The 25,821-nt window shown below is 61.8% G+C and overlaps 2 protein-coding genes across 7 annotated transcripts in view; one reads left to right on the plus strand and one right to left on the minus strand.

The window, feature by feature from the left end:
- On the plus strand, positions 1–23,459 carry SIDT2 (SID1 transmembrane family member 2). 5 transcript variants are annotated; one of them, XM_073320528.1, is made up of 29 exons: positions 1–678; positions 2,641–2,762; positions 3,449–3,613; positions 3,999–4,044; positions 4,143–4,244; positions 4,372–4,455; positions 4,920–5,019; positions 5,474–5,539; positions 6,157–6,250; positions 7,057–7,115; positions 7,800–7,811; positions 8,275–8,346; positions 8,666–8,740; positions 9,230–9,292; positions 12,087–12,205; positions 13,509–13,582; positions 13,943–14,009; positions 14,722–14,795; positions 15,058–15,181; positions 15,533–15,650; positions 16,262–16,398; positions 16,790–16,898; positions 17,554–17,630; positions 18,619–18,665; positions 19,241–19,346; positions 19,816–19,926; positions 20,189–20,302; positions 21,249–21,341; positions 21,820–23,459. In XM_073320528.1, the coding sequence occupies exons 1-28, from the start codon at positions 496–498 to the stop codon at positions 21,309–21,311; spliced, it is 2,583 nt and encodes an 860-aa protein (XP_073176629.1). In that variant the 5' UTR covers positions 1–495; the 3' UTR covers positions 21,312–21,341; positions 21,820–23,459. The 5 variants fall into 5 exon arrangements, 4 of the variants coding, with proteins under 4 accessions (XP_073176629.1, XP_073176628.1, XP_073176630.1 ...); XM_073320527.1 differs by having other exon boundaries at positions 21,249–23,459; XM_073320530.1 differs by having other exon boundaries at positions 592–678; positions 2,645–2,762; positions 21,249–23,459.
- The window catches only part of LOC140901544 (palmitoyl-protein thioesterase ABHD10, mitochondrial-like), a 5,339-nt gene continuing 2,353 nt past the window's right edge, over positions 22,836–25,821 (minus strand). For both annotated transcript variants that reach the window (XM_073320532.1, XM_073320531.1), the window contains one exon: positions 22,836–25,465. In XM_073320532.1, the coding sequence (XP_073176633.1) occupies positions 24,995–25,465 (471 nt within the window). In that variant the 3' untranslated portion in view covers positions 22,836–24,994. The remainder of the gene's footprint in view (positions 25,466–25,821) is intronic.

Below are 25,821 nucleotides of genomic sequence, written 5' to 3' on the forward strand. Positions count from 1 at the left end.
ACAGCCTGGGCTTGTTGCATCCAGGAGGCTCACAAAGTCTCCAGCTGCCTGCAGCCCCTCACCTGTGAGGTGCAGTGGCAAGGCGGAGGCCTGTCTGCAGTGGGCTGGGGGAGAGGGCAGGAAGGACGCTGCTATCTTGCTGCTCACTGGCTCCCATTCAGGGAGCTGGGAGTGTGTAGGGCAGCTCCCACCACTGCAGTGGGGCTGGCGGTGCTATGGGGCAGAGCGGCCCGGAGGTACCCTTGCTCTGGGAGGCCCTGTAGACTCTTCTCCTGGATGTGACCAGCCTGCAGCCTCCGTGGCAGAGCTGTTGATTCACAGCTGCTCCCACCCGCACCCTTTGGCCAGGTGTGGCGTGGAAGAGGAGGGGGGCAATGTTACCTGGGATTGCCCAACGTAGGGTCTAAAGTGTGCTGACCCCGGTGATGCTGGAAGCTCCTGCCGCTGTCTTAGCCCAGCCCCAGGAGACGCACTGCCTGCCTGTGGGATCAAGTCATGTTGGCCCTGGCCCTCGTCCTGCTGCTGCTGGCTCCGCCGGGAGCTGGTGCTTTCCTCGAGGCCCTGGCTGCCAAGAACATCTCCCAGAAGGAGGCCGAGTTTGACAAAAGCTACACGGACTTTGTGAACAGCGAGCTACTGAACATCTACACCTTCAACCACACCGTGATGAGGAACAGGGTGAGTGAGTGTCCCCCGAGTCAGGCCCAGCGCCAGCCCAGGGGACACAGTCCCTCTGCCAGAGCCATCGGCATGTGAACTGCTCCACCCACCTTTGGGCCACGCCCAGAACAACTGATGGGGTGCTGAGGGGATAATCCTTGCCTAGCACACAACGGGGGGCCGGCCTCGTGCTCTGCTGGAGGGTGCTATGAAGTGCCTCTGAACAGTCCTTCGGCCTGACTCTCCACTGCCCTGCCCCAGCGCCAAGCACGTGCAGGATGCTCTGTATGGATCAGGTTCTGTTTAGCCCTGCCTGCGGCGTGCACAGGGAGCAGGGCAGTGGAGAATCTGGCCCCCTGAGCCCTCGACAGCAGGTGGAAAATCCCAAACTTCTCCCCCGGTTGTGCTGTTAGTTCTCTGTTCCCACGGGGCTTGGGACAGCGAAGCAAGGCTGCTTACTTCCTGGCCCAGTTTCACTTCCTTCTTCCCTCCCTAGCTGACATGATGAGTTTAAACAACTCGGTAGTGTCCCCATCGCTTCCAGCTGAGATCACAGTGGCTTTGACCAGTGCTTGCTGTTGGCCTTGCATCTATCTTGTGGCTGTGATGTGTCTGGCATGTGTATTCATTTTGCCCTAGTAGGGTGTGTGTGTGTCTTGTGGGCATCTCTGTGTTCTACTGTGCAAGCCACAAATCAGCTTTAAAAGGAAGTTGCTTCGGCTGACTCTCTTTACTTTTTCTTTCCACAAACTCGGCTGAGCTGTTTGTTTAGAAGGGTGGGAGGCGACTGCCGCTTTTGGGTCTGTTGTTAAGCCAGGTTCCAGACTGAAGATTCACTTTTAACTCCATCCCTGAGCGTTGAGTCAGGCTGTGACTGGGAAGGCTGCTCTGGCCTGGCACGCCTGTGGCTGTGGGAGTTGGAAGGGCACTGCCGGTTCGCAGCTGATAAGTCCCTGTTTCTGATGCAAAGGGAAGGGATGCAAAGGCTGTTTTCCCATTCCAGGGCCACATAGCCCAGGAAATACATACTCGGCTTCCCCAGCTGAAGAGTGGGCATTTTGCCCTGACTGGGAAGGTTTGCACCCAGATGTCTCAGAGTTTGGCATGGCTGGATCTGGGGGTTCAGTTCAGGGCTGTCTCTAGTACCAGGCTGGATCTGCAGGAGAGACATCCTGTGGGAGAGTAATCCCTTCCCAGGGTGCATGGAGTGAGCTGCTCCCCCGCCAATCCTCCTCCCCCACCCCCCACATCTCTGCTTTGGCATGTCCTGTTCTCTGAGCTGCTCATCCCCGCCCTGCACTTTGAAGCTTCCCTCCCTCACTGCCCAAGCCTCTGTCCTAACTGCCCCCAGAGCTGAGTCCTAGCTCTGTGCTCCTGCGTCTGTAACAGCCTCTCCCCACAGTCAACATCTGCCAAGCACACCCTTCCCAAACCCCCGCCTGGCCTGTGAGGTCTCTGGACACCAGCATTCAAGCCCTACTCCCCAATCCCATCCCAGCACGTGCAGTTGGACTGGCTGACTTGCAGCGTCTTGACCATTTCTCTCTGCTGGGGAGAGTACGTGCAGGAGCTCTTCGCGGGCGTGGGCCAAGCTGAACTTCCCCTTCAGTCAGCAGGGTCCGGCGGTCACGAGTTCCATTCCCCATTGCATGCAGTGTCTGCCTGTAAACTGTTCGATGTGTGAGCAGGGCTAAGGCGGGATAGTTCTCTGCCCCAGGCTGGTCACGCAGCTCCCACGTCTCGAGAGTCACAGGGAACAAAGGGCCGAGTGTGAGCCCGCGCTGTCCTTGCGAGAGGGCTCTGTGCTCAGAGCTGTTGTGCCCTTTGCACCAGTGGCCACCACTTCCACTGAGGTGGAGCTGAAAGAAATTTAACAGTCTGGGGCTCAATCCACAGTCCTCCAGGTGAGCCCAGGGACCTAGGGGAGGGCTTTGGTCTCTTTGGCCAAGGCCAGCATGTCCCTTCTCCTCTCCTCCCCAGACAGAGGGCGTCCGGGTGACGGTGAACGTGCTGTCTGAGCAGAAGGAGATGCCGCTTCTCTTCGTGGTGAGGCAGAAGGAGGCGGTGGTGTCGTTTCAGGTGCCGCTGATCCTCAGGGGCCTGTAAGTTCCATCCTTGTCAGAGACGACCTCCGAGGTGGGGCTAAAGACCCATGCCCCGCCTAGTTCTGGGGTCCCCCTGCCTCCAAAGGCATGGGAACTAGGCCAGCTCTCTGACCGTGGCATGAAAATGGCCTTAAAACCCGAATGTGTGGACTCATCTGCCCCAGAACGTCCTGCTCCCTCAACTGGCTGGGTGCAGAGCGGCTCTGGGAAAGCTGCAAGTTCAGCCTCTGAGCCTTCTCCATAGTACCTGGTCCAGCTACCGAGCGCCGACGAGAGGGGAGAGCTGCCCCTCGCCCTGGAACCCAGAGCAGCACCCTTAGCTCGGCCTGGGCCCCGGGGGGCTCTTTGGGAAGGGAGATACTGCATAGCTGACCCCCCATGGCACCCTCCGTGCCGCTAGGAGAGCCTGCCTAGCTCAGGTGGGGACAGCGACCCAGCCAGCCGAGGGAACGACCCCCAGGAGGGCCCCAGGCGGAGGGTCCTGGAGCCAAGCCTGACACACCTGAGCAGCGCCCCATGCCGTAGGCGCTGGGCGGCCCCGGAAAGGCTGTGGGTGCTCTCCATGCTGGTGGGGACCGGTTCAGCGCCGCATGCTGCCGCTGCCAGGCCAGAGGGGGGGTGCAGCGCAGCCTTTGCTGCCAGGCCCCCCTCTCATCCGGCCCGGGGGTCTCTGCCTTTGCCAGGTTCCAGAGGAAGTACCTGTACCAGAATGTGAGCCGCACGCTGTGCCAGCCCCAGACCAAGAGCGAGTCGGAGACACAGTTCTTCTATGTGGATGTGTCCACGCTGTCTGTGAGGAACGCCTCCTACCAGCTGCGGGTCACCCGCGTAGAGAACTTCGTGCTGAGGTGAGGGATGGAGATAGGAACCCCCCCCAGATACACACGCTGCCCTACACCTTGTGCCTCCTTCCCCCCGCCCCCCAGCTCCCGCCCATGAGCCTGCTGTGCGGGATGGCTGGGGAGCTCGCGTTCCCGGAGATCCATGCAGGCCAGCCAGGTCCCGGGCTGGGGCAGGCATCGCCTTGCCGGGCTCCCTGTCAAGCATTCAGGGAGGGTTGGAGACTCATCGAGCGGCTGCTCATGGCTCTACGAGCTGGGGATTTGCGGCTCCAGCCAGTGGCTGGCTCCAGCCGGGTGGGGTTTTCTTTGCCCCAGTGGGCTGGGGCAATGGGGGGCCCGTTTGCTCACACTTTATGAACCACGGTGCTGTTCTAACGCTCTCTCTGCACAGGACGAGCGAGCAGTTCAGCTTTAATGCCACAGCAGCCCAGCCGCAGGTAATGCCTCTCTCTGCTTGGGGGGCTGCTATGGGGGGGGGGGCAGTGTCACCATGGTGATAACGTGCCCTCTTCCCTCCCCTCCTCCCCCCCGGTAGTATTTTAAGTATGTGTTCCCGGAGGGTGTGGACTCGGTGATTGTGAAGGTGACCTCGCGCATGGCCTTCCCCTGCTCCGTCGTCTCCATCCAGGACATCCTGGTACGTGGGGCCTGGGGCTGGGTTCCTCTTTCCTGTGCTCCCCTCGCCCAGCGTCCCCCAGGGTGACCTCTGGGCAGGTCCAGACTCCATGTGGCTGAGTCTTTGCTTCCCCCTCTCCTCCCTGTAGTGCCCCGTCTACGACCTGGACAACAACGTGGCTTTCATCGGGATGTACCAGACCATGACCAAGAAGGCAGCCATCACGGTGCAGGTAGGGAGCCCTGCAAGCTCAGCCCCACCAAAGAGCTGCAGGTGCTGGGCCTCGCTGTGCTCTCTGCTGTGGCCCTCGCGACAGTTCGCGCCGGCTGGAGATGCTCCTGCCGGCGCGTGCTGAGCCAGGGGGCACTCGGCCTGGCAGCCTCGTTCCTCGCGTGCCAGACGGCGCTAGCCGGACAGCTCCCTGCAGGCAAGCTGTGGCCTCTGGGCTCCTCCCCGTGTCTCCAGTGCTGCCTCCACGCTAATAGCACCATGTGCGTCAGCCGCGCAGACCAGCAGCTTCCTCCGCAACCAGCTCTGGCGTCTCTCTGGGTCGCTCGCGACGTGCCCGTCTCACCAGACTCTCATTGGGGGATCCTGGGCATCCAGGCCTCTCCGCTCCACCGGGGCCGGGTAGGGAGAGCTGCCCACTCACCACTCCCACTGACTCTCCTCTCTCGTTCCCGGCGGCCATGCCAGAAGAAGGATTTCCCCAGCAACAGCTTCTACGTCGTGGTGGTGGTGAAAACGGAAGATGAGGCCTGTGGAGGGTCCCTGCCTTACTACCCCCTCACCAAAGGTATGGGGGCGTGGAGGGGTCTGGGAAGGCACAGGGCTTAGCCACTCACCTGTCCCTCTCCTCCACCCGCCCCTACAGCCTTCTCCCCTCTGACATCTAGGCATGGGCTTTATCAGTCCCCTCCGCCCCAAGGCACTGGCGATGGGATCTAGACCGTGCAAGCGGCCCTGGGGACCGTAATGCCCAGGTGGAAGCTGGTTCCCAGCCTGACCTGGGTGTGGTGACCCCTTTCCCTGCCTCTGTCGCTGCCACTTCTCAGTAACAAGGCGCTGTGGGTGGAAAGGGTCCAACAGCCCCTGCTGGGCATACCCCCCTCTGGGCCGGGCGACACTGGGACTAGACCCAGGGTGTGGGCTTTTTACAGGGCCTGCTCCATCTGCTTTGAGAAGTTTTCCTGGAGACAGGAGGCAGCAGACCTAGGCTGGGCTAATCGCCAGCCTTCTGTTCCTTCCAGATGAACCGGTAGATCAAGGCAGTCGGCAGAAGGCGCTGGATGTGATGGTGTCACCTGCTATTACCTGTGAGCTGCTTCCACGGGCAGGGCTGGCAGGTTACTCTGCGGAAGCTAGGTCTGCAGCTGGGGGCGTTTCCTGCTGAACGCCGGTCACAATGCCCGTGTTCATGGGGCACCGTCCCTGCAGGGCTGCCCCAGCGCCCCCAGGACAGCGCCCGGCATGGCTTGGGCACATGGGAATGGCTCTGACAAACGGCTCCACCCTGCTGGTGGTGCAGGCCCCGAGCACAGGTGCCTGGGACAGCACCTGGGCTCTGTGTTTGAAGTGGGCCTTTGCTGGGCCCAGGCACGGACAGACACACCTACTCCTGGGTCTCCCTCGCTGTCTGTGTGTTACATGCTGGGCATGATCCTGGAGCAGCCTGGCTCCAACACAGCAGCTAAAATGAGCAGAGGCCACCTCCCCCGGTACAGCCAGGGTCTGTGCCCCCACGTGGAGGGGCACATGGTGTGGGCTGTGTCATGGTAGGCATGGTGGGGGAGTTGTGGGGCCCGGGGAGGCTGTGTGCCCAGCTGATTCCCCATGCCCGCAAGGCTGTGCTGTCCAGCGAGCTGCTGTCTGGGTGGGGCACCGTGGGCAGCTGCTGTCCCATAATCCCCCTTCCCGCTCCCTCTCCCCACAGCGGAGGTCTACGTCAGCGCCATGCTCTTCTGCCTGGGGATCTTCCTCTCCTTCTACCTGCTGACGGTGCTCATCGCCTGCTGGGAGACTTGGAGGTGAGTTCCTGGGCCTCGCTTCCCGCTCTGCCCACCCCACGGTGCTCCGGGACCGGACTGCCGGCTTGGCTCAGCTCACCCACCTCCTCCCCGGCTTCCCTCTCACTCACCCACCACAGCCAGGGTTGGCTCCGCAAAACTAGAGCAGGTTTCACCTCCCCTTCCCAGCCTGTGCAGCCTCGGGGCCTGGCTCGGTGACTTATAGCTGCCGGTGCAGGGTAGCTATTGTCCATCAGGCTGGGAATTGAGAGCCAGGGCCTTGACGGCAGAAAAAGCAGCCAGGGATGAGACATCCCCCTCCCCTCCACCCCAGGGTAGGAGGCCTGTTTCCCTGTACAGCAAGGGCTGGGCATCCCCACCAACTCCAGTGTCCGTCCCAGAGACGCCCACCCCACCCTCACCCGACACTGGGAACATTGGAACATGGCGCGGCCGTGTCTCCAAAGGGCCACGGGGAAGGTCACCATTACTGGAGACGCACGCAGCCTTCCTCGCCCCCCAGCCTGCATGTGCCTCTGACATAGCTGTGTCTGCTGCGGTTCTCGGGCAGGGCTGGGTGAGCCCTTCATTTGGCTCCTGCACTCTGTGTGAGCAGCTCCCAGGAGACACGGTGGCAGATGGTGGTGCGCTCCAGCCAGGGACCACGCCGGGGCTGGATTTCCCTGGGCAAACCCTGACTAGGGTTAACACAGATTGGGAGGTGCCTGAGCTCTGCAGCCCTCGGCTGCCCGACGGGACCTGGGTCTGCGGCAGGAGGGAGCGCCTCCCGGCCCTTCTGTTTCAGGTTTTCCGTTGCGTTTTTGCAGACAACAGAAGAAGAGAAAAGGGCTCCTGGCTGCCATGGACACGCCCACCACGGACACTGGTATGGAACCCCCAGGGCCCGTAGGGGGCACTGACATGGGGCGAGACTCTGGGAGCTGGCCCCCTCATGTAGAGCCCGGGGGGCAGCGAAGATAATGTGCTGGAGGAGGAGAGCTGACTGTGTGGGCACAGTTCCCTTGGGGGGCGGAGTATGTACCAGAGCTGGCTGGGGATTTGTTCTTTATTTGTCTCCCTGTGAAATAACGTTTTCATGGACACACTGCTGCTGGGTTCTCTTCACAGAACAAACGTTCTGGGGTTTGGTGTTTGGCAAACAATGGATGGTGGAAATAGAACATTTCCCTTGAATGGAAACCCGCTCTCCATTGCCCCTGGCCAGCTCTGCCGCTCACCAACTGAACCCCTGGTTCCCTGGTCGCTGCCCTTCCACACAGCCTGGACTCCCCTGCGGGGAAAGGAGGGGCCGGGAGAGCTGGCTCCAGACCTGGGCTCGGGCTTTGCTCAACGGCCTGGTTCAGCCCCCGTGCCCTTTCTCTGTGCACAGATCTCCCTGCGTTGTGGGGAGACAGGCGAATGGGTCCTCAGAGTGCCAAATCTAAGCTCCGCGTCATCTGTGATCGGAGCGACTCTGGTTGAGTGACTGCTGCTGTCAGTGACTGTCTGTCCCTCTGTCTCTCTCTCTCTCTCTGCCTGCACATCGCTCCTGGGGATCTTCCATTCCCAGCGTCTTTACTGGGTAAGCGTCAGCCTCCGTTATTTCACAGTCCGTGAACAGATCCCTTTGGTGCCCCTGACGCCCTGGTCCTGAGCCACCCTCCAGCTGGAAGTGGGCGGGGCAGGGTGCTGCACTGGGATCTTGCTCCGTAGGAAGCGCCAGCCACTAAAAAGAGGGACGCAGGGTGCTGTGCAAACGCCTCTCACCCAGCTCCATTGATGCCCCACAATCCTGACGCGTCCCCTTCCTCCCCCAGCTACCCCCGTCCTTGGTCTCTCCTGACCAGAAACCGTTTGCGGCCCCAAGTGCTCCGCTGCCCTGCAGCTGTCCGGGCACAGCCTGAGCCTGCCACCCTCGCCCCACTGAGACCCTGCCCTGGCCCCCGAGCACACGTGCCCCCTGCTCTCCTCAGCCCCCTGGGCTGCCGGGGGTGATGTGTGAAGACTGCTGCCTGCCTGACGCAGGGTGCTGTGGTGTCTTGCAGGGCATCCGCGCATCACCCCGGACTCCCTCCTGGGTCACCCTCCCTACCACGGCTACAGCTATGGCTCTTTGGGTAAGCACCAGCGAGGAGCACTGCACTCTCCTGCTCACATGGGGCTCTGGGACCAGTCGGAGATGGGAGTGGGCTCTGGGGGGCCAGGTCGCCAGTCCCTTGGCAATGGTTGGACCCAATTCCTGACCCTGTGACCAGAGTCTCGTTCCTCTCCTCTCCCCCAGACGGTGACAAGCCAGGGTCTCCCCGCCCCACAACCACGCACACACAGAGCTGCTGTGTGAGCTCCTGGCACCTTGCCCTCTGCTCTCCAGGAACCCGTTCCTGGCTGGGTGTCTGACCACTTCAACTCGCCTCCTTGTTCTAACTCTCCTTCCAGAGAACAGTTCCACCCTAAGCACTGAGGGCATCACCGAGAGCATGGGCTCCACGGACATCTCCTCTGGGTACACAGGTAAGCCGCAAGAAACTAGCAACGACTGGCCAGCGAGATGGACCCTGCAATCCGGAGCTGGGTTTTGCACTGCAGAGTCCGCATCAGAGCAATCCCAGAGCCTGGGAGCCATCCCTGCTGCAAATGCTCCATGCACCGAGACCCTGTCTGAGGCCTGCTGTCTGGACTCATCAAGCCTGGGGGTGTGCATCTGCCCCCGTACCTGGGGGCCTGAGTGTGAAAGGCTCTCTGGGGAGAGGACTTTGCCCCAGGAGCTGTGGCTGCCCCAGGCTCTCGTCCTCATTCAGACCTCCCCCCCACCCTCGCCAACTCTGCTCCACTTTGAAAGACCAATGTACTGGGCAGGCCTTTAACCGGGTTGTTGCTGTCTGGCCTGGGCAGCAGACAAGGACTGAAACTGCCTGGCTGGCTCCTTGGGACCCCGCTCGGCGCTCAGAAGGAGGCTCTGTCCCCATCAGCCCTCCCAGTAATTCTCGCTTTCCTTTCAAGGGCTGGACCACTTCAAGCGACGTGTCCCCTCCAGTCAGATGAGGCACCTGTGCATTACTATGGGTAGATGTGGATGTTAAGCAGAAAAGGCACTAGGAGAACTTGAATCAATCCAATGTATTGGGGTGCCCTCGGCTTCACATTACCTGGGGACAGACCCTGCATTCGACTCGCAGCTTCACTCCCTTCTCTCGTCCCTTGATCCAGGGACAGCCACTGAACAGTCCCTCCAGCCCCGAGCGGTCCCATAACGCTCCCATCTTCCAATGCGTGGTCACGCTGGGAGCAGCCATCTGCCTGGGCCCCACAACTCTGCCTGCTTGTCAGCCTCTGAGCAGGAGAGCGAGAATGGAGTGGCAGGGGTCAGGACTGAGGGGCACTGGCGATGCTGTGTGTGGGGTAGCGGGGGGCCCAGGGCTGGGGTAACAGGGGGGCTGCAGGTCAGGACTGAGGGGCACTGGCGATGCTGTGTGTGGGGTAGCGGGGGGCCCAGGGCTGGGGTGACAGGGGGGCTGCAGGTCAGGACTGAGGGGCACTGGCGATGCTGTGTGTAAGAGACATGCTGGCTGGTTCTCCCTAGTGCAGTGTCTCCCCCTACCCTTTCCCAACAGGCCCGGGCTCCCAGCTGGACTGTGAGGTTTGCAGAGCAGGGCATGGGAGGGGCAAACCCAGGACCAGCACAGGACATCAGTTGGGAGCCCTGGCTTGTCCTGCTGTATTTTCAGAGGCGGGGGGTGGAAAGGTCATGGGGAAGCTCTGTCATCCTCCTCTCCTGGTCCCTCGTGGGGGCGGGGTGGGATGCACAAGCTCAGCAAACGGTAGAAGATCTCCGCCAGTTGTGGTACAGGAGGGGAGGAGGTGAGGTGCCCGGACCAGACGGAGGCAAATCAGTCCCGTTTCAGCTGACTCAGAGTGCGGGGAGTGGTTGCCGATCTCTATACCCGTGTGACCCGAGAACGCCGCCCTAGCCCTGGCTCTGTGGGCCCCGTTCAGGGTCCTGGAAAGGGAGGGATGATCTCTGGACTGTTCACTGGCTGACCTCCCCCAACCCCGCAAAGAAACCCATCTGCCTGGGTCTGAGATGGTAACGTGAAGACCTGGATGACCCCTGCCCAGACTTGCCATGGCTGGGGGCTGCACTTTCTGAGGGACTGGGGGCGCTGGGGTTCTTTGTGGATTTAGAGGGAGCGGCCGTGGGCCTTGTTGCAGTGGGGCAGAGGCAGGATCGCCTGCAGAACGGCCCAGTTCATGCTGTGTGGGCAGCACCTTGCCCCCGCCTGCCAAGGCCGTGATGGCCAGGCCTGGAGCCCCAGGCTACACACCGAAAGAAGGAGCTGCCTTCCCAGAGCGGCCACAGCTCCCTGACCTCATGCAGGGCTTGGTGTCCCTGCCCTCTGTCGGCTCCACAGGGGGTGAGCTTCCCTGGCCTGTGTCACGCCAGGGGGCAGACGGGAGGGGCACAATGGCCCCATCTGCCCTTGGCCTCTCTCATCAGGCCCCCGAGGCTGGCAGCCTTTGGCCAGCAGCAGGGCACTCAGCTGCTAGCAGAGCGAGCCAGGGAGTGGCAGACATGCAGCAGCCTTATGTGGCTGTCAGGTGACTCACAGGCCAGACCAAAACAGAGCAACAACCGAACAGCCCCAGGAGCACAGTGTCTGTGCCGGCGAGCTGTGCACGACTGCCTGCCCTCCCCAGACCCACACGCAGCATTGGCCAGGGTGACGACTGTGTGCTGAGAGGTGCATTAGGCAAGGGGCAGGCTTGTCTTACTCTAGTCTCTGCCCCCGACACCCTGGCCCTACGTGGCACTGGGCAGCATCCGACAAGTGCCAGCAGGGCTCTGTGCCAAAGGGGCCATGCTCTGCCAGCGCGTGATGTCTCCATGAGTTACTTAATGTTACAGCAGGATTCGGCAGAGCTTCCTAGCCAGGCCTGACCCACGCCCTGTGACTAAGGTTGCTCAGCAGCGGGTGTCGGCCCTGCATGCCACCCCAAAACCAGCTCGGTGGCCTTGCCATGGCTGGGAGAGAAGGCTAGTTAGCAGCCCTGGAGGAGATGGGCGGCTGAGTTCTCAGCAGGCTGAGTTGGACGAGTTCACTGCCCCTGGCTAACTCAGTCTAGTCAGAGCCACCTCCTGCTTGCTGCGGGTGACGCCCACCCCCCAGCACGAGTCCTGCTCCAGGTCCTCTGGGCACTGATGCCCCAGTGAGCCCCTCCCTGGAGTGCGAGCCCTGTGTGACAGGGTGACTCGGTGTGTGAGCCTTGTGGAGCTGCCTGCCCTGACTCTGTTCTGGAGGGAGCTGCCTTACTCCTCCCAGTCCCTTTCTAATGGTGCATTTGGGGCTGTGTCTCTCTCGTGAGCCCCGAAAGACACAGTCTGTCCCCTCAGAAAGAGCACCGGGGGCATCACAAATTGCACAAGTCTTTGTATCATCAACATCCAGATCAGCCTAATCAGAATGGAACGACCCCGGGGGTGTAATTACCCCGGCAGGCCGTAGGTAGCTCAGTCCATGGGGATCTCTGTCCCAGGGCCTGGCGGGTTGAACCTGGGTGCTGAAGAGCTGGGAATGTCTGCTGGATGCCATGGAGCCTCCTGCAGCGGTGGGGGCGGGGGTCTCTGTTGTGGGGTCTGTGCTGCCCCCACTCTGCCCTGTCGATCCCTTTGCACTGAGCTACGGACAGTGAACAGGGGGATGATCTCAGGGTGTGATTGAATGGCTCCGATTGACTCTGTGATACGAATGATTGGTTTGATCTCTTCGCCAGGGGTGTGGGGAAGGAGTGGGCTAGGCCTTGCCCAGGGTGTGTGGGCCTCAGCCCGGACTGATGCTGATGCTCCCCTGTGCCCTTGCAGAGCGCACCCTGGAGAACGTGGCCAGCCGGCCCCGCCTGGACTCCCTCAGCTCCGTGGAGGAGGACGACTACGACACGCTGGCGGACATAGATTCCGACAAGAATGTCATCCGGACCAAGGTCCGTGTCACCTTCCCAGCCCGGGCATCGCTCTGATGGGGGGGGGGGGCGTGATATGCAGGCCCCTGTGTCACTTGCTGTCACGAGTGTGGGGGAGTCCAGGCCCTGCACCCCTCTTCCTGGGATCCACTGAGACTCTCAGCCAGCCAGTAAAACAGAAGGTTTATTGGACAACAGGAACACAGTCCACAACAGAGCTTGTGGATACAACCAGGACCCCTCAATCACGTCCTTCTGGGGGAGCAGGGAGCTTAGACCCCAGCCCTGGGGTTCCCTGTGTTCCTCCACCCAGCCCCAAACTGAAACTAAACCCACCCAGCCGGTTCCCTGCTGCAGCCTCTGTTCACATTCCTGGGCAGAGGTGTTACCTCCCCCTCCCCCTCCTGGCTCAGGTGACAGGCTCTCAGGTCTCCCACCCCCAGGGCACATTCCCAGGTCAACACTCCCCCCCTCCCTGCTGAGTCACATCGTCACACTTGCCCAGCCCGGGCATTGCTCTGATGGGGGGGGCGTGATATGCAGCCCCCTGTGTCACTTGCCCAGCCCGGGCATCGCTCTGATGGTCGGGGGGGGAGCTTGATATGCAGGCCCCTGTCACCTGCCCAGCCCGGGCATCGCTCTGATGGGGGGGGGGGGCGTGATATGCAGCCCCCTGTGTCACCTGCCCAGCCCGGACATCGCTCTGATGGGGGGGGGCGTGATATGCAGCCCCCTGTGTCACTTGCCCAGCCCGGGCATTGCTCTGATGGGGGGGGGGCGTGATATGCAGCCCCCTGTGTCACCTGCCTGTCCTGGGCATTGCTCTGATGGGGGGGGGGGCGTGATATGCAGCCCCCTGTGTCATCTGCCCAGCCCGGGCATCGCTTCGGCAATGGAAACACACTGCACAGCCACTATGGCTGCCGTGTGTCAGGCTTCAGCCATGCCCCGTGGGGAGATGCTGGAGCAGGGTAATGTGGGGCGGAGAGTGATGGAGCAGCGGGGAGGCCTGTGTACCCAGGCACTGCCCCAGGACCATGTGGCAATGGGCTCATTAACCCTGTGCTGGCTGGTCTGGTACGTGCCCATCACTCAGCGCCAGCCTCCTTCCGGTGCTGTGACTGAGCCCGTATGCGCCCCGGGAATGCTACTGTCTCCCGGCTGCCGGCTAGCTAGTGCTCTGGGCCGGGGTAGCTCTGCACCTGCAGGCAGAGCAGCCTGGGCTGGTTCCCGGGGTGCGCTCTCACCCCAAGCGCTAGGGCCCTCGCCCCTGTATGCTGCATGCCCCGCCTGGCCTGTGACAGGATCCTGCCTCTGCTTCCAGCAATACCTGTACGTGGCAGACCTGGCCCGGAAGGACAAGCGTGTCCTGCGGAAGAAATACCAGATCTACTTCTGGTGAGTGGGGGCAGGCCTGGGGAGGGAGGGGAGGCCAGGGGCTGCGGGGGACGAGGGCCTGGAGGGCGGGGGAATGTGCTGCGGGACTCTTCTGGTTGCCCTTGAGCTAAGGAGGTGTCTGGAGCCCTGCCCTGCTGCAGAGCAGTGGACAGATCAGCGTCCTGCCCCCCCAAGGCGTTGGCCTCACACGCGCCATCCGACCCAGTGGGTGCTGCAGAGTCCGTGGAAGAGCCTGGCCTCCCAGCAGGGAGATGGGTGAACATGTGAGCCACTGGGAGTTGTGGGGAGAGCCCCGGGGAGGAGGCAGAGCTGGAGTCCCCGGCCAGCGCCCGCCTGGCTCAACACCGTGCTCTCTTGCAGGAATATTGCCACCATCGCTGTGTTCTACGCCCTCCCTGTCATACAGCTGGTCATCACCTACCAGACGGTAAGAACGGTCCCTGCCTGCATCCCCCTCCGGCCCCAGTATCCCAGCTCACTCCCTGGGGTCTGCTGGCTGTCCTGCTCCACGTTCTGCTGCATTCGGGGAGTTCCCAGGGTCGGTCTCTGGGCTTCAAAGCAGTCACGTGGCTAACATTGGAGATGGGCTGGGGGGCAGTTCCCTCCTGGGGCAAAGAAACCAGCCGAGTCTTCTCGCAGGTGCTCCCCCAGCAGAACGACCCCTTCACTCCCCTCTCAAGCGGGGCACAGTCACCCATGCTTAGCAGGGCGAGATGCATACTGAGATCAGCCCTGCCCAGCCCTCTGCAGTGAAGTGCCACGTTGTCTCCCTCTGCGCTTAGCAGCCTCTCAAAGGGGAAGGCTTTGCCAAATGCCCTCTGTAAATGGGCACATCCCTGCCCTGACTGTAACCAGTCCCAGGGGTGGAAGCTAGAAGAAGACATGAACCCTGAGTCACCCCTCGCTGTCTGCCCAACCTGGGCCATGAGACTGTGCTGGCATCGGGGTCCTGCACTCGCCCAGTGTGGCTGGGTCCCCTAAATCCTCTGCCCTGCCCCCCCCTCCTCAGTGAGTGCACGTTTCTATTGGGGACACCTCCCTCAGGCCCCCGAGTCCTGGCTGTGAGCCATGCCAGGCCCCTTCCAGCTGGTGTCCCCTGCCCTTCCTCTTCAGGGTCTCGCTTTGCTTCCCTGCTGCAGGTGGTGAACGTGACAGGGAATCAGGACATTTGCTACTATAACTTCCTGTGTGCCCACCCGCTGGGGAACCTCAGGTAGGAGCTGGCGTGGGGCTCCTAGTGACGCTCCCTGGCCTTTCCGCATGGGCTGACGGGGGGGGGAGAGCTGGGCCCCCCAGTAGCACCCAGGAGGGGAGCCCATGTGAACTGTGCTGCCCCCTTCCCGTGGGATGTGAGCAGGGCTGCAGGGCGGGGAGGGGACAGAGGATGCTGCTGCCTGGGGCGGGGGCAGTGCCCTGGGAGGGCCGAGCTGCGTGGGTCCAGTGGCGGTGACCCGGACTGACCTGCTTCCCGCCAGCGCTTTCAACAACATCCTCAGCAACCTGGGCTACGTGCTGCTGGGCCTGCTCTTCCTGCTCATCACCCTGCACAGAGAGATCAGCTGCAACCGGGCGCTGGTGCGCAACGACATGCAGGCCCTGGTGAGCGCCACCCCTCGTGCCTGCCCTGCTCCTTGGAGCCCAGGCTCCGCCGCCCCCGTGGGGCAGGGCGTCCCTGAGAGGCGGGGTGGGGGACCTGCCCGTGCCTGAAGCCTGGGCGATCGCCATCCCCTGTGATGCTAGCTGGGATGGGCAGGACTGCGCCCTTGGGTGGGGGTGGGCAGGGCCTGGGTGCTGCATGGGGAGTTCCTCTGGGGGGTGTCCAGGGGAGGCTGCCACCTGGTGCCCCCTGCCTGAGCTGGGAGTGGGTCTCGCTCAGGCCAGGTGCCTTTTGGCCAAATCTGTCTGTCTGAGACAGGCGTGTCCATCCTCCCTCTCCCCCCCCCCCCCCAGGAGTGTGGCATCCCCAAGCACTTCGGCCTGTTCTACGCCATGGGCACGGCGCTCATGATGGAGGGGCTGCTCAGCGCCTGCTACCACGTCTGTCCCAACTACACCAACTTCCAGTTCGGTGAGTGCTGAGGCCGGGCCTGCTCGGGGCTCCCTGGCCCTGCAATGACACCCACCCTTGACAGCTGCCACCCTCTGCCCGGCTCCAGCACGGAGCTGGAGTGTGGGTGACTGCCAGGGGAAGTTATTGGGCCAAGCATCCTGGGCTCTCCTCTCCGCCCAGTGCAGCCCGTTCGCTGGCTGCTCCAGCCCCCTGAGCTCACCCCCTTCCCAGCCTCAGACTCCCTCTCTCCTGTCCCTACCCAGCTGCCATGAGGCTGTGGTGCTGGCAGAGAACGGGCACAGGTGGAGCTCTGGGGGGGTTTGTGCTGCAGCATCAGACAGCCCCCAACATCCCCCAGTGAGCTCAGGGAGCCGCTGTGCTCCCAGCAGAGGGGTGTGCAGCACCGCTCTGGCCCCACGGCTCGGCACTCCAGCTGTGTGCTCTGGGCCATGTCCCAGATGTGCAGGTTCCTCCCTCCATTCCTTTCTGAGCTGTCCCTGCCCTCCTCTCCCTCCCACGGCAGCCGGGACCCAGGCTCCTGCGGCTGTGCAATGCTGAGGGACTGCCCTCGCTGCCAGCCTGCTCCTCACCGGCCCCTCACTCAGCCAGGCTGTTGTCCCTCTTTGCAGACACTTCCTTCATGTACATGATCGCGGGGCTCTGCATGCTGAAGCTGTATCAGAAACGGCACCCGGACATCAATGCCAGCGCGTACAGTGCCTACGCCTGCCTGGCCATCGTCATCTTCTTCTCCGTCGTCGGCGTGGTAAGTGCCAGCCCCGGAGCTGCGTCCAGAGGGAGGAGCCACTGGCTCAGAGCTCGCCAGCTTGCCGGTGCCCCCTGTGCAGACGGGCTCAGTCCAGGTGGGCGTGTTACTGGCCATCTGCAGAGGGACTAAGGACTAAGCTCTCTGAGAGCCTGTGAGTCGTTGTTGGCCAGCAAACCCCGCACCTGGAGAGGGCAGCAGTTGCCCCAGTAAAATTCAGGCTGCCTTGCCCCAGGCCGGACTCAGGCATGAATCCTGGCTCTGTGGCTCTCTCAGCAACCGGGTGCTGATGGCTCCTTCTGTAACCGCAGCTCTGACGCCTGCGTCGCGGGCCCCTGGGGACCAGCTCCAGCCCTGCCTCCCACCCGCTCACCCCGTCTTCTCCCCACAGGTCTTTGGCAAAGGCAACATGATGTTCTGGATTTTCTTCTCCATCATCCACATCATCGCCACACTGCTGCTGAGCACGCAGCTCTACTACATGGGCCGCTGGAAACTCGGTGAGGCCCCGCCCCGGGACAGGGATGGGGGGCAGAGCCAGACTCCCAATGGGCACCGCAGGCAGGCCAGGCCAGCCCAGCCCAGCAAGTCCTTGTCTCTGCATTGTGGCCTGCGTGGTCCCATGGTGCTAGAATGCCTGCACCCAGGTGACTGCCCAGCCCTCCTCCCTGCTTAGTATACCCCACGTCCAGGGCTCTCTGCGCACCGGCAGAGCAAGTCTGGCTCCTGCCCACCTTGGGCATTGTCAGAGCTGCCGGCTCAACTCTCACAGGAGATGTCTGCACTTCCTCGGAGGTCTGTGGGGCCGAGCGTTGCCGGCCCTGCTCTGATGAGCCCGCAGCGCTGGTGACTAGAGGGGACTTGGTCTGAAAGCCAAGCCAGCTTGGCGGTGGGACTCGCTGCAGGGCCCACCCTCCCGGGCTGCGTGATGGGCTGGGGGAGCCCCCAGCTGCAGCTCCGCACCTCCCTGCTCTGTGCGGTCAGCCTCTGCTCACATTGGCCTCCCTCCTGCAGGACTGCTGCTCTGGGAGCACAGGGTTCAGGCTCTTCCCTTCCGGATGGAGCTGGCTGCAATCTATGCCCTGCTGGGCTAGGAGGGGCCGGGGAAGGGCCTGCTGCCCCCTCCCCAGGCTCTAGCTCTGTCTCTCTCTGCAGACTCCGGGATACTGCGCAGAATTGTGTACGTGCTGTACACAGATTGCATCCGCCAGTGCAGTGGGCCCATGTACGTGGTGAGTGAGTGGCTCACTTCAGCCCCTGACTCTCGGGAAAAGCCTGTGAGTGGCTAACGCTGCGCGATGAGGACTAGCTGCAACAGCACGAGCCTGGCCCGGTGCCCTGGGGCCAGCCCAGAGCTCTCTGTGCTAGACGGTGGATTTTTCAGCAAGGCCTCATGCTGCGGGCCCTGGGGCTGTGCTCAGGACGCATCTGGCCACCTTACCACGCCAGCAGGGGGGCAGGATGTTTTGATGGACCACAAGCCCAAATCTGCCAGTGCAACCCTGCAGCCCCTGGGCATGACAGCCCTGGGCCCCTGCCCAGCCCCCTCTGAAGTGCATTCCCAGTTTACTCAGCTCTGGGCCTGGCTCTGCGATGGAGACAAACGGAGCTAAACCAAGAGTCTGCCCCAAAGGTGACAAGCCAGTGACCATGTTGCCCACCCCATGAAGCGCTGTCCCCTTGCAGGGGGCTCAGGGGCCTGCTTGAGCCTGGGCTATCTGAGCTGGAGGGCACCATGCTTTTGGAAGCCGAGGTCCTAGATTCAATCCCCACTGCGGACGACTCCCCCAGGGTCCTTTTCTTGAAGCCTCCCTCCCCCTCCTGACCCAGCATGGCCCCTCTCAGCCCCCCATCCTCAGAGTTAGCCCAGACCCACTGCCCTCCAAGTGGGATCCAGGGAAGCTGTTTCCTTGGCCGTGGTGGAATGTGACGCTGGGCCCAGCTGAGGTGATCTGAGCTCCGTGGCAGGACACAGAGCTCGCGCTGTGATCAGGGCTTCTCCACCTGCTCCCTGCGACCAGCCTCCTCCCAGCCAGAGAACGGCTGAGCCACCATGTCTCAGACACAGATGAACCGTGCCCTGGGGCAGAGAGTGGGTCTGGGAGATGGCAGCTCTAACGGCTCTGAGCCATGAAAACGGGGTCCCGTCGACTTGCCACCCCCCGGAACCGCTAGCCCAGCATATACTCCCTCCCCGACCCTCCTCGTCTGTGTTTGCAGGATCGAATGGTGCTGCTGGTCGTGGGCAACATCATCAACTGGTCACTGTAAGTGTGTGTGTGTGTGTGACAAGCCCCAGGTTGCCCAGAAGGAGAGTGCTCTGTATGAGGAAAGGGGGCATCAGGAGAGCTCCCCTCCCACCACTGCCAACGCACCTCAATCCGGGCCCTCCCCTGCTGCTATGCCAGCCCCGGCCCTGAACTGCTGGTCTCAGTTGTTCCAGGCTAGCCCTCTTCTGTGCTACTATGCAGCCGTGCCGGGAGCTAGGCTGAGAACGCACCGCTCGCATCAGCTGTGAACACCATGGGGTGAAGCAGGGTGTAGCGCCCTGGAGAGGGAATGCACTGCGGCTTGCTAGCAGCAGCCATGGAGGGCTGCCCCGGACAGCAGTCGGGCTAACGCCTTTCCCCTTTCAGCTCTGCTGCTGGGCAAGGCCCAGGATGCAGCAGGCGCCCCAGGTTAAGTTCCAGGAGACCCAGGTCATCTTGCTGGTGGCTGCAGGGTTCAGAAGTGGCCACAGAGAATTGCTGCTGAAGTGGGCATGGGGATGCCCCAGTCTCTGCTATGCTGCAGCTGGGGGCCCCCCTCTGCTGCCTTCCTAACCCACCTCTCCCTTCCCCAGAGCTGCCTATGGACTCATCGTCCGACCAAACGACTTCGCCTCCTACCTGCTGGCCATCGGCATCTGCAACCTGCTGCTCTACTTCGCTTTCTACATCATCATGAAGGTGCGGGGATGCCCCTGTTCCATCACTGTCTGCGGACAGGCTAGGGGCTCGGCTGGACAGACCCCCTGGCCTTGCGGAGGGGGGCCTGTACCCCGGGAGAGCTCTGGGGCAAAGAGGGAGTGACTGAGCCCTGGGGTTACCCTAGAGTCAGGCCCCAGCAGGGGAGCAGGACCCTTAAGTCCTTTCACCAACATCCCCAGAGACCTGGCACCTGCACCACTACCCGCAGCACCGCTGAGCCCTTCCAGACGCTATCTGTCCAGGTAGTGGGGAGAGAAGCCTCTGTCACTGGGCAACGTGTGGGCCTAGCCTCCAGAGAGCCCTTCCCAGGCCCCAGGTGTCCCAAGGCAGGTGCCTAGCCCTCTGCGTCTGTGGGGCATCCCTGTTCCCCTGCCCTCTGTGTGTCCTGGCTGTCGCCGTTCCCCTGCCCCCTGCGTGTCACCGTTCACCTGCTCTCTCTCCTCCCCAGCTCCGAAGCGGCGAGCGCATCAAGCTCATCCCCCTGCTCTGCATCATTTTCACTTCCGTGGTCTGGGGCTTCGCCCTCTTCTTCTTCTTCCAGGGTCTGAGCACCTGGCAGGTGAGAGATGGCTCATGTAAGCCAGGGCCTTGACTATGCAGGGTTGACGTGTCTGGTCCACACTCGGGGGGTCTCCTGCTTGGAGTATCACTGTACGGGGCAGGCAGTGGGGGCAGCGTTGTGCATGGCCCGAGCGCCCGGTCCAACCTACTTGCAGCTCTTCTAGGCTGCAGCACGCCCCTGGGCAGGAGCTGCGCAGGGAGGAGGCTGGCAGCATGCTTGGCTGGAGATAACACACTGGCTGTGACTGTCTCCTCTGCAGAAAACACCAGCCGAGTCCCGGCAGCACAACAGAGATTGCATCCTGCTCAGCTTCTTTGATGACCACGACATCTGGCACTTCCTCTCCTCCATCGCCATGTTCGGCTCCTTCCTGGTAGGTCCTGCCAGCCCCAGCACACATGGCAATGCCAGCTCACCCAGAGGGAAAGCCTCCCCCAACCCCGGTCCCCAGACAATCAGCGGCTGTCGCCACCCGCCCTCTGCCCTGAGGCTGCATTAGCCACAGGCTGCAGCCTTCCCAGCCTGGGATGGGAGCACATAGGAGGGTCCCCAGAAGCACTTGTCGCTCCCCAGAGATCCGTCAGCCTTGGCCGGCAGGGGCAGCCTCTTCCTCATGGCTACCAGGTCTGCCTTCGGGAGCACGCGGTCCCTGTCAGCCTGAGGCGAGAGCATGCGTCTTGCACGGCCCTCTGTCCCGTGCCCGTGTAGAGCCCCAGCGAGGCCAGGGCCGACTGGCAGGTGCCTCACTCTGTCCACCTAATGCTGCAGCATCCTCATGGCCCCCTCTGCCGGCTGCGACATAGGCTCCCGTCTGGGCCAGCCCCTGTGCTGAAAGCAGGGGGCTGAGTCAGGTCTAGAATGAATCATAAACTCCACCCCACCCCCATCAGCACCAGCTCCACTCATCCAAAAACACCAATGTGGGGTCGGAGAGGTTCCTAGCACCCTGCCCTCCTCCCGCTCCCCCATCCCCCCCAGCCCTCCTCATCTTCCTGCCCCCGTCCCACCCCAGCACCCTGTCCTTCTCCTCTTCCCTCCCCCCATCTCCGCTCAGCACCCTGCCACTGTCCCAGCACCCTGCCCTCCTCCTTTTTCCTCCCCACCGCCCCCCCCAGCACCCTGCCCTCCTCCTCTTTCATTCCCCATTACCCCCCAGCACCGTCCTCATCCCCCCCCAGCACCCTGCCACGGTCCCAGCACCCTGTCCTCCTCCCCCTACCCCCAATCAGGGGGTGTGGGGGGAACGCTGCCTACTAGAGGGGGAAGGTGTTTGTCCTCGAGCTGAGCCCCGGCCTAGCCACTGCCCTGTCCCCTTGCAGGTGTTGCTGATGCTGGATGATGACCTGGACTGCGTACAACGGGACAAAATCTATGTCTTCTAGGCCCTTTCCCGTAACACCACCTGGCCTGAGGTTTGTTAGTTGGGGCCTCCCAGAGGGGACTCCATCCGGCCCAGGTGCTGCCTGCAGCCCTGGTCTCCGGTGTAGTGGACACTCATGGTGGGGAGCTCAGGAGGACATGGCAAAGCATCCCAGGTTTGGGGGCTTCTCCGGAGGTGGGAGTCGTGTTCATGCTCCCCCGCCCGCCTCCTGCATGCCATGGTGTCGTCCAACCCTCAGACAGCGCCTTGCCAAACTGAGCACATCACCTCCTTGCTTGAGCTGCTCAAGGGGCTGCAGGGCAGGCCCGACGCATCCACCTGCCGCCACGTGGCTCACAGAGAGGGGTGGGGATGGTGTGAAGCCCGGTCAGACTCAGCAGAAGCCGTTGCCCTTTCCCTTGCTGGGGCGACTGGTCCTGCAGTGTCGTGGGGGTGGCTCCAGGTTCCCAGCCTGGCAAGTGGTGGGCTCTCACTGCACTGCCGTTCTCCCGTCTCTGTCCCCACCACAGTGCCATGCCAAGACGGACTGCCATGGACACCTCTGCCTAACATGCCTGGCTCCTCCTCAGCCAGCCAGCATCCAGGTTCCCCCTTCATGTTTATCCCATATAGCTCTGGGGCCAGTGGGGGGCAGGGAACCTCTCAGAACAAATGTCAGGCAAGTTAGAAAACGCTCCAGTACTGGCCAGGGCATGGGGGAGCAATGTGGCATCCCCTGCAAAGAGGATATTCAGCCCTCTCCCAGCCCAGGGACCGGCCTGCTCAGCTGTGCAGTTCAGTCGGTCCCCCCTCAGGCTGCTCCCGAGCTGGGCAGCTCCTCTCAGGCCTGGCTGTTTAGCGAGAGCGCTGGGCCTTGGCATAAGTGTCCCTGCCAAGGCTTAGATCAGGCCCTGCCTCTCTGCAGGCTCCCTGGCTCCCTCCTGTCACCCCCACCCATCGTCTGGTCCCGGGGCAGGAGCCACTGCTCCCGCCAGTCTGTATAGCCTCCCCGCCCGCTAGAGCAGGGGGCAGCCCAAGCCCTCGTGGCCCTACAGTAGGGTCTGAGGCATGGCAAAGGCGATGCTGAAGCATTGGGCTCTCGCTGTGGTTCCAGCACTGTTCTCGGTGTGGGCTGCTGCCCCCCACCCCCCACCTGACAAGCTGTGAGGTAGGCCCAGAAGGGAGTTCCCAGCCCTCGTGCCCTGGGGCTGTAGCTGCCATCCCTGCTGTCTTCACGGTTTCCTCCCCTCCGCCTGGGCTATAACCAATGTTACAGGCCACAGGCATGTCTGACCCACAGCCGGAAGAGGGGCTGTCCGGTCTCCAAGGCACGTGACTCTTGTAAAGGCGCTGCTGCTATCGTTCGTACACCTGTGGCCTTTCCCGTGGGGGAAGGGTGCCGTTCACACCCCTTGCCAACGTGACGCCGTCCCCGTGGGTGCAGCACATCCAACCCGTGCCCCAGGCGGAGGCTCCTCCGAGAAGCGGGAGAGCAGCCGGGGGCAGTTGCATTTCGGTTCTAGAAGCACATGGGCGCATGACTCTCTTCAGTGCCTAATTTTTATCATTTTATTTATTTTTTTTTTCGGGGGGGGAAGATGTATGTCCAGTCTAACTGTGTCTGGTTCCTCCCACTGCTAAGGACTTGTGTGCTCTTGGGGTCCCTCTGGCTAACATGTACTGAAGGTGGGGTGTCAAAACACACATCTGTGTTGAGGTTGTCATTAAGCAACTTTCTCTGGTAGCCTGCTGGCTGTTTACATTGCAAGTTTGAGCTTGTATTCTAATCTTAGAATTGTTTAGGTTTAGGCTCAGGCTCAAATTTGGACTCCACTCCAGGACTCTGTTCTCTTTGTTCTGGCCACATAACATATCAGTGATGGTTCTGTGGTGCAAGGCCCAGCGGTGCCTTGGTTACACAACGAAAGGCCAAGAATGGTGCTTTTTCAGTCATTGCAGGGAAAGACACCCTCTTCCTGCTCCAGAGGAAGGGTCATGTCGCTGGAATGTCCATAGTTTACTGGTTTCTTGAATGCATTGACAATATTTTCAAGGATATTTTGACTTTCCAGACACACTGTTACTAAACCAAGTTGCACCATGTTTTCTAAGACCGGTTTGGCCATCAAATGAAGAGAATTAAACAATAAAAAAGTTGATCTGCACTTTATCCATGAGTCTCCTGCCTCCTCACTCCAGGAAGGCAGGGCCCCAGGTACCCCCATTAGGGACTCAGCTGCAGGTCTAGTACTGTCAGACCTGCTGCTGACCCCTTCAATCTGCAATAGACCCAACTTCCATGGAGCAATTAGCACACAGTTACCCCCTGTGCTGACAGCAAGGCCCAGAGCGACCCAGGTCCAGCCCAGCCTCGTGACAGCGAGCCTTCTGCTAGGAGTGGCTGCAGGGTATTTGAGTGAAGGGGAAGTAGGGAGAGTTCTGCCCCTTGCTAGGGTTTGGGGGAGCCCTTTCTCCCTGCCCCACTGAAAGGAACAGGCCCTTGGGTGGGGGGCACCATAGTTCAGGGGAAGGGAAGCCCCTGTATCAGCTCTCCCCCAGAGACAAAGCCAAGCGTTCCCCTGGCTGTAGCAGCCTGTGCATGTGCTAACCCCCCCGTCTGTCCCCGCCCCAGGACATCAAGCAGTGACTGGCTGCAGTCCACGCCCATGGGCCTGGCTACACCAAAGTTGGAGATTTTAACCGCAGCAGTCTAGTTCCAGCCCCTGGTGTGGGCCCAGTTCTCGCAGGGGAGGGCTGCTGCCGGCTGGCATAGCAGTTTCTGTGGGGGGTACAGCACCCTGGGAGACGTTGTACCGGTAAAAATATCACCCCCACCTGCCATAGCAGCAGCAGTGCGGCCCCTGCAGGGGGAAACGCCCAACCCACGGGCACAAAGCCAGCCTGGCCCGGCAGGCTCAGAGCAAAGCCAATCCTGACCCAGAGGGCCTGTTTTGTTCCCTTTCATCTGGCCTTGATGGAGCCCAAAGCATGGGCACCTGCCAGGCCTCTCCTCGCCTGGCCCCCTCAGCGAGAATGCTTCTGACAACACCCTGCCTGGCAGCCCCCCTCACAGGCAGTGGGCCGTGGAACAGCGCTGGGAACTCCAGGGGGGGACGGCTGAATGTCCAACCCCCTTCCCTGAGCCTGTTCACTCCCAGGCCAGGAGGGCAAGAGCAGAGAAACAACTGGGGGAACTGATTTATTTCCTGAATGGGGCCAGTGACAGCTGTGCAAACTCTGCTGTGACCCCAGTGTGGCTCTGCCCCAGGGAGTGCCCTAGGGCCACCCCAGCTGCCAGCTGACAAACCGAGCCGGGGATGCTTCGGTCCCGAACAGCGAAGCACCACTAACCATTTCTTCAGGAAAGTTTAATGTTTTTCTCAAAAACCTGAGCCCGTTTCAGGTTTTCTCAGGTGTTTGTGATGGGGGAGGGTAAGGGGTTGAGCTTTTTTTCTGTTCGAGGCCCAGAGACCCACATTCGATCCCTGTGGCCACAGATCCTTCCAGGAGCCGCTTTCCAGATTCACTGGACAGTAGCAGACTCTCACAGCCCTACAAGCTGGGCGCAGTCACCTCACCCCCTGCAGGGAGCTCATTAGCAAGCCAAGGATCTGAGCACCTCCTGGTGCTAAGGGGGTTGGCTTGGGCCTTTGGGGTGCCATGGGCAGTGGGGGCCCAGCCCTATACACACTCTTCATTAACTGATTAGACAGGGCTAGGTTCAGCATGGCCCTGCTCCCTGGCCTCGCATCTGGGCCCAGAAGGGGCTCCTTGTCTGGTCACCGCTGCCCCATCAGCAGGCTCTGTTCCCACAGCTGCTTCCACTCTGTCTCCAAGCCCTGGCTCTCTCTGCAGGCTCTCAGCAAGGTCCCTGACCGTCCCCACGAGCACCCTCAGCTCCTCCGCTCCCTTCAGTCCGTGCTGCCCGCCCTTGAATAGTGTGATGCGGACATCCTGGCTCTCCAGATGTTCAGCCATCTGCATGGCCCTGCCCCATGGTATGAACTGGTCCTGCATGCCATGGAGCAGCCGGACAGGGCAGGTGAGGGGGATGGACGGGCGCCCCAGCAGACTGTGCTCCTCCATCTCCGCAAAGAACTCCCGCTTAATTAGCACAGACCCAGACCCAGCCATCTTGTAGTTAAAGACTCCTGTCTGCTCCATTTCGCCCTTCACCTAGCCCCCCACGGGCAGAAAATGCACAGGTCAGTCAGCACCAGCTTTGGGATCAGGGAGATGCTTTTGCCCCACAAGCTACACAAAACCTTGGGCTGTCAAGACACCCTACCCCCCTACTCCCACAAGCCAGAGCCGCAGGGCAAGCCCCTTTCTGGTTCCAGACCAGGGTGGGAGGGGAGAGACTCCAGACAGATCAGCAGCAGCCTGGATCTTTCTCCCCAGCTGGATGGGCAATTGCTTGATCCCCCCCATTCCTTGGGGCTCACTGGGAGCAGAGGTGCCAGAAATGTCCCCCCCTCCTTGCTGAAGGCCAGGAGCGATTTCTTGGGCTCAGTGGGGAATAGGTCTCTAGG

This window comes from Lepidochelys kempii, chromosome 22 (genome assembly GCF_965140265.1).
Source record: "Lepidochelys kempii isolate rLepKem1 chromosome 22, rLepKem1.hap2, whole genome shotgun sequence".
NCBI classification, from domain to species: domain Eukaryota; kingdom Metazoa; phylum Chordata; order Testudines; family Cheloniidae; genus Lepidochelys; species Lepidochelys kempii.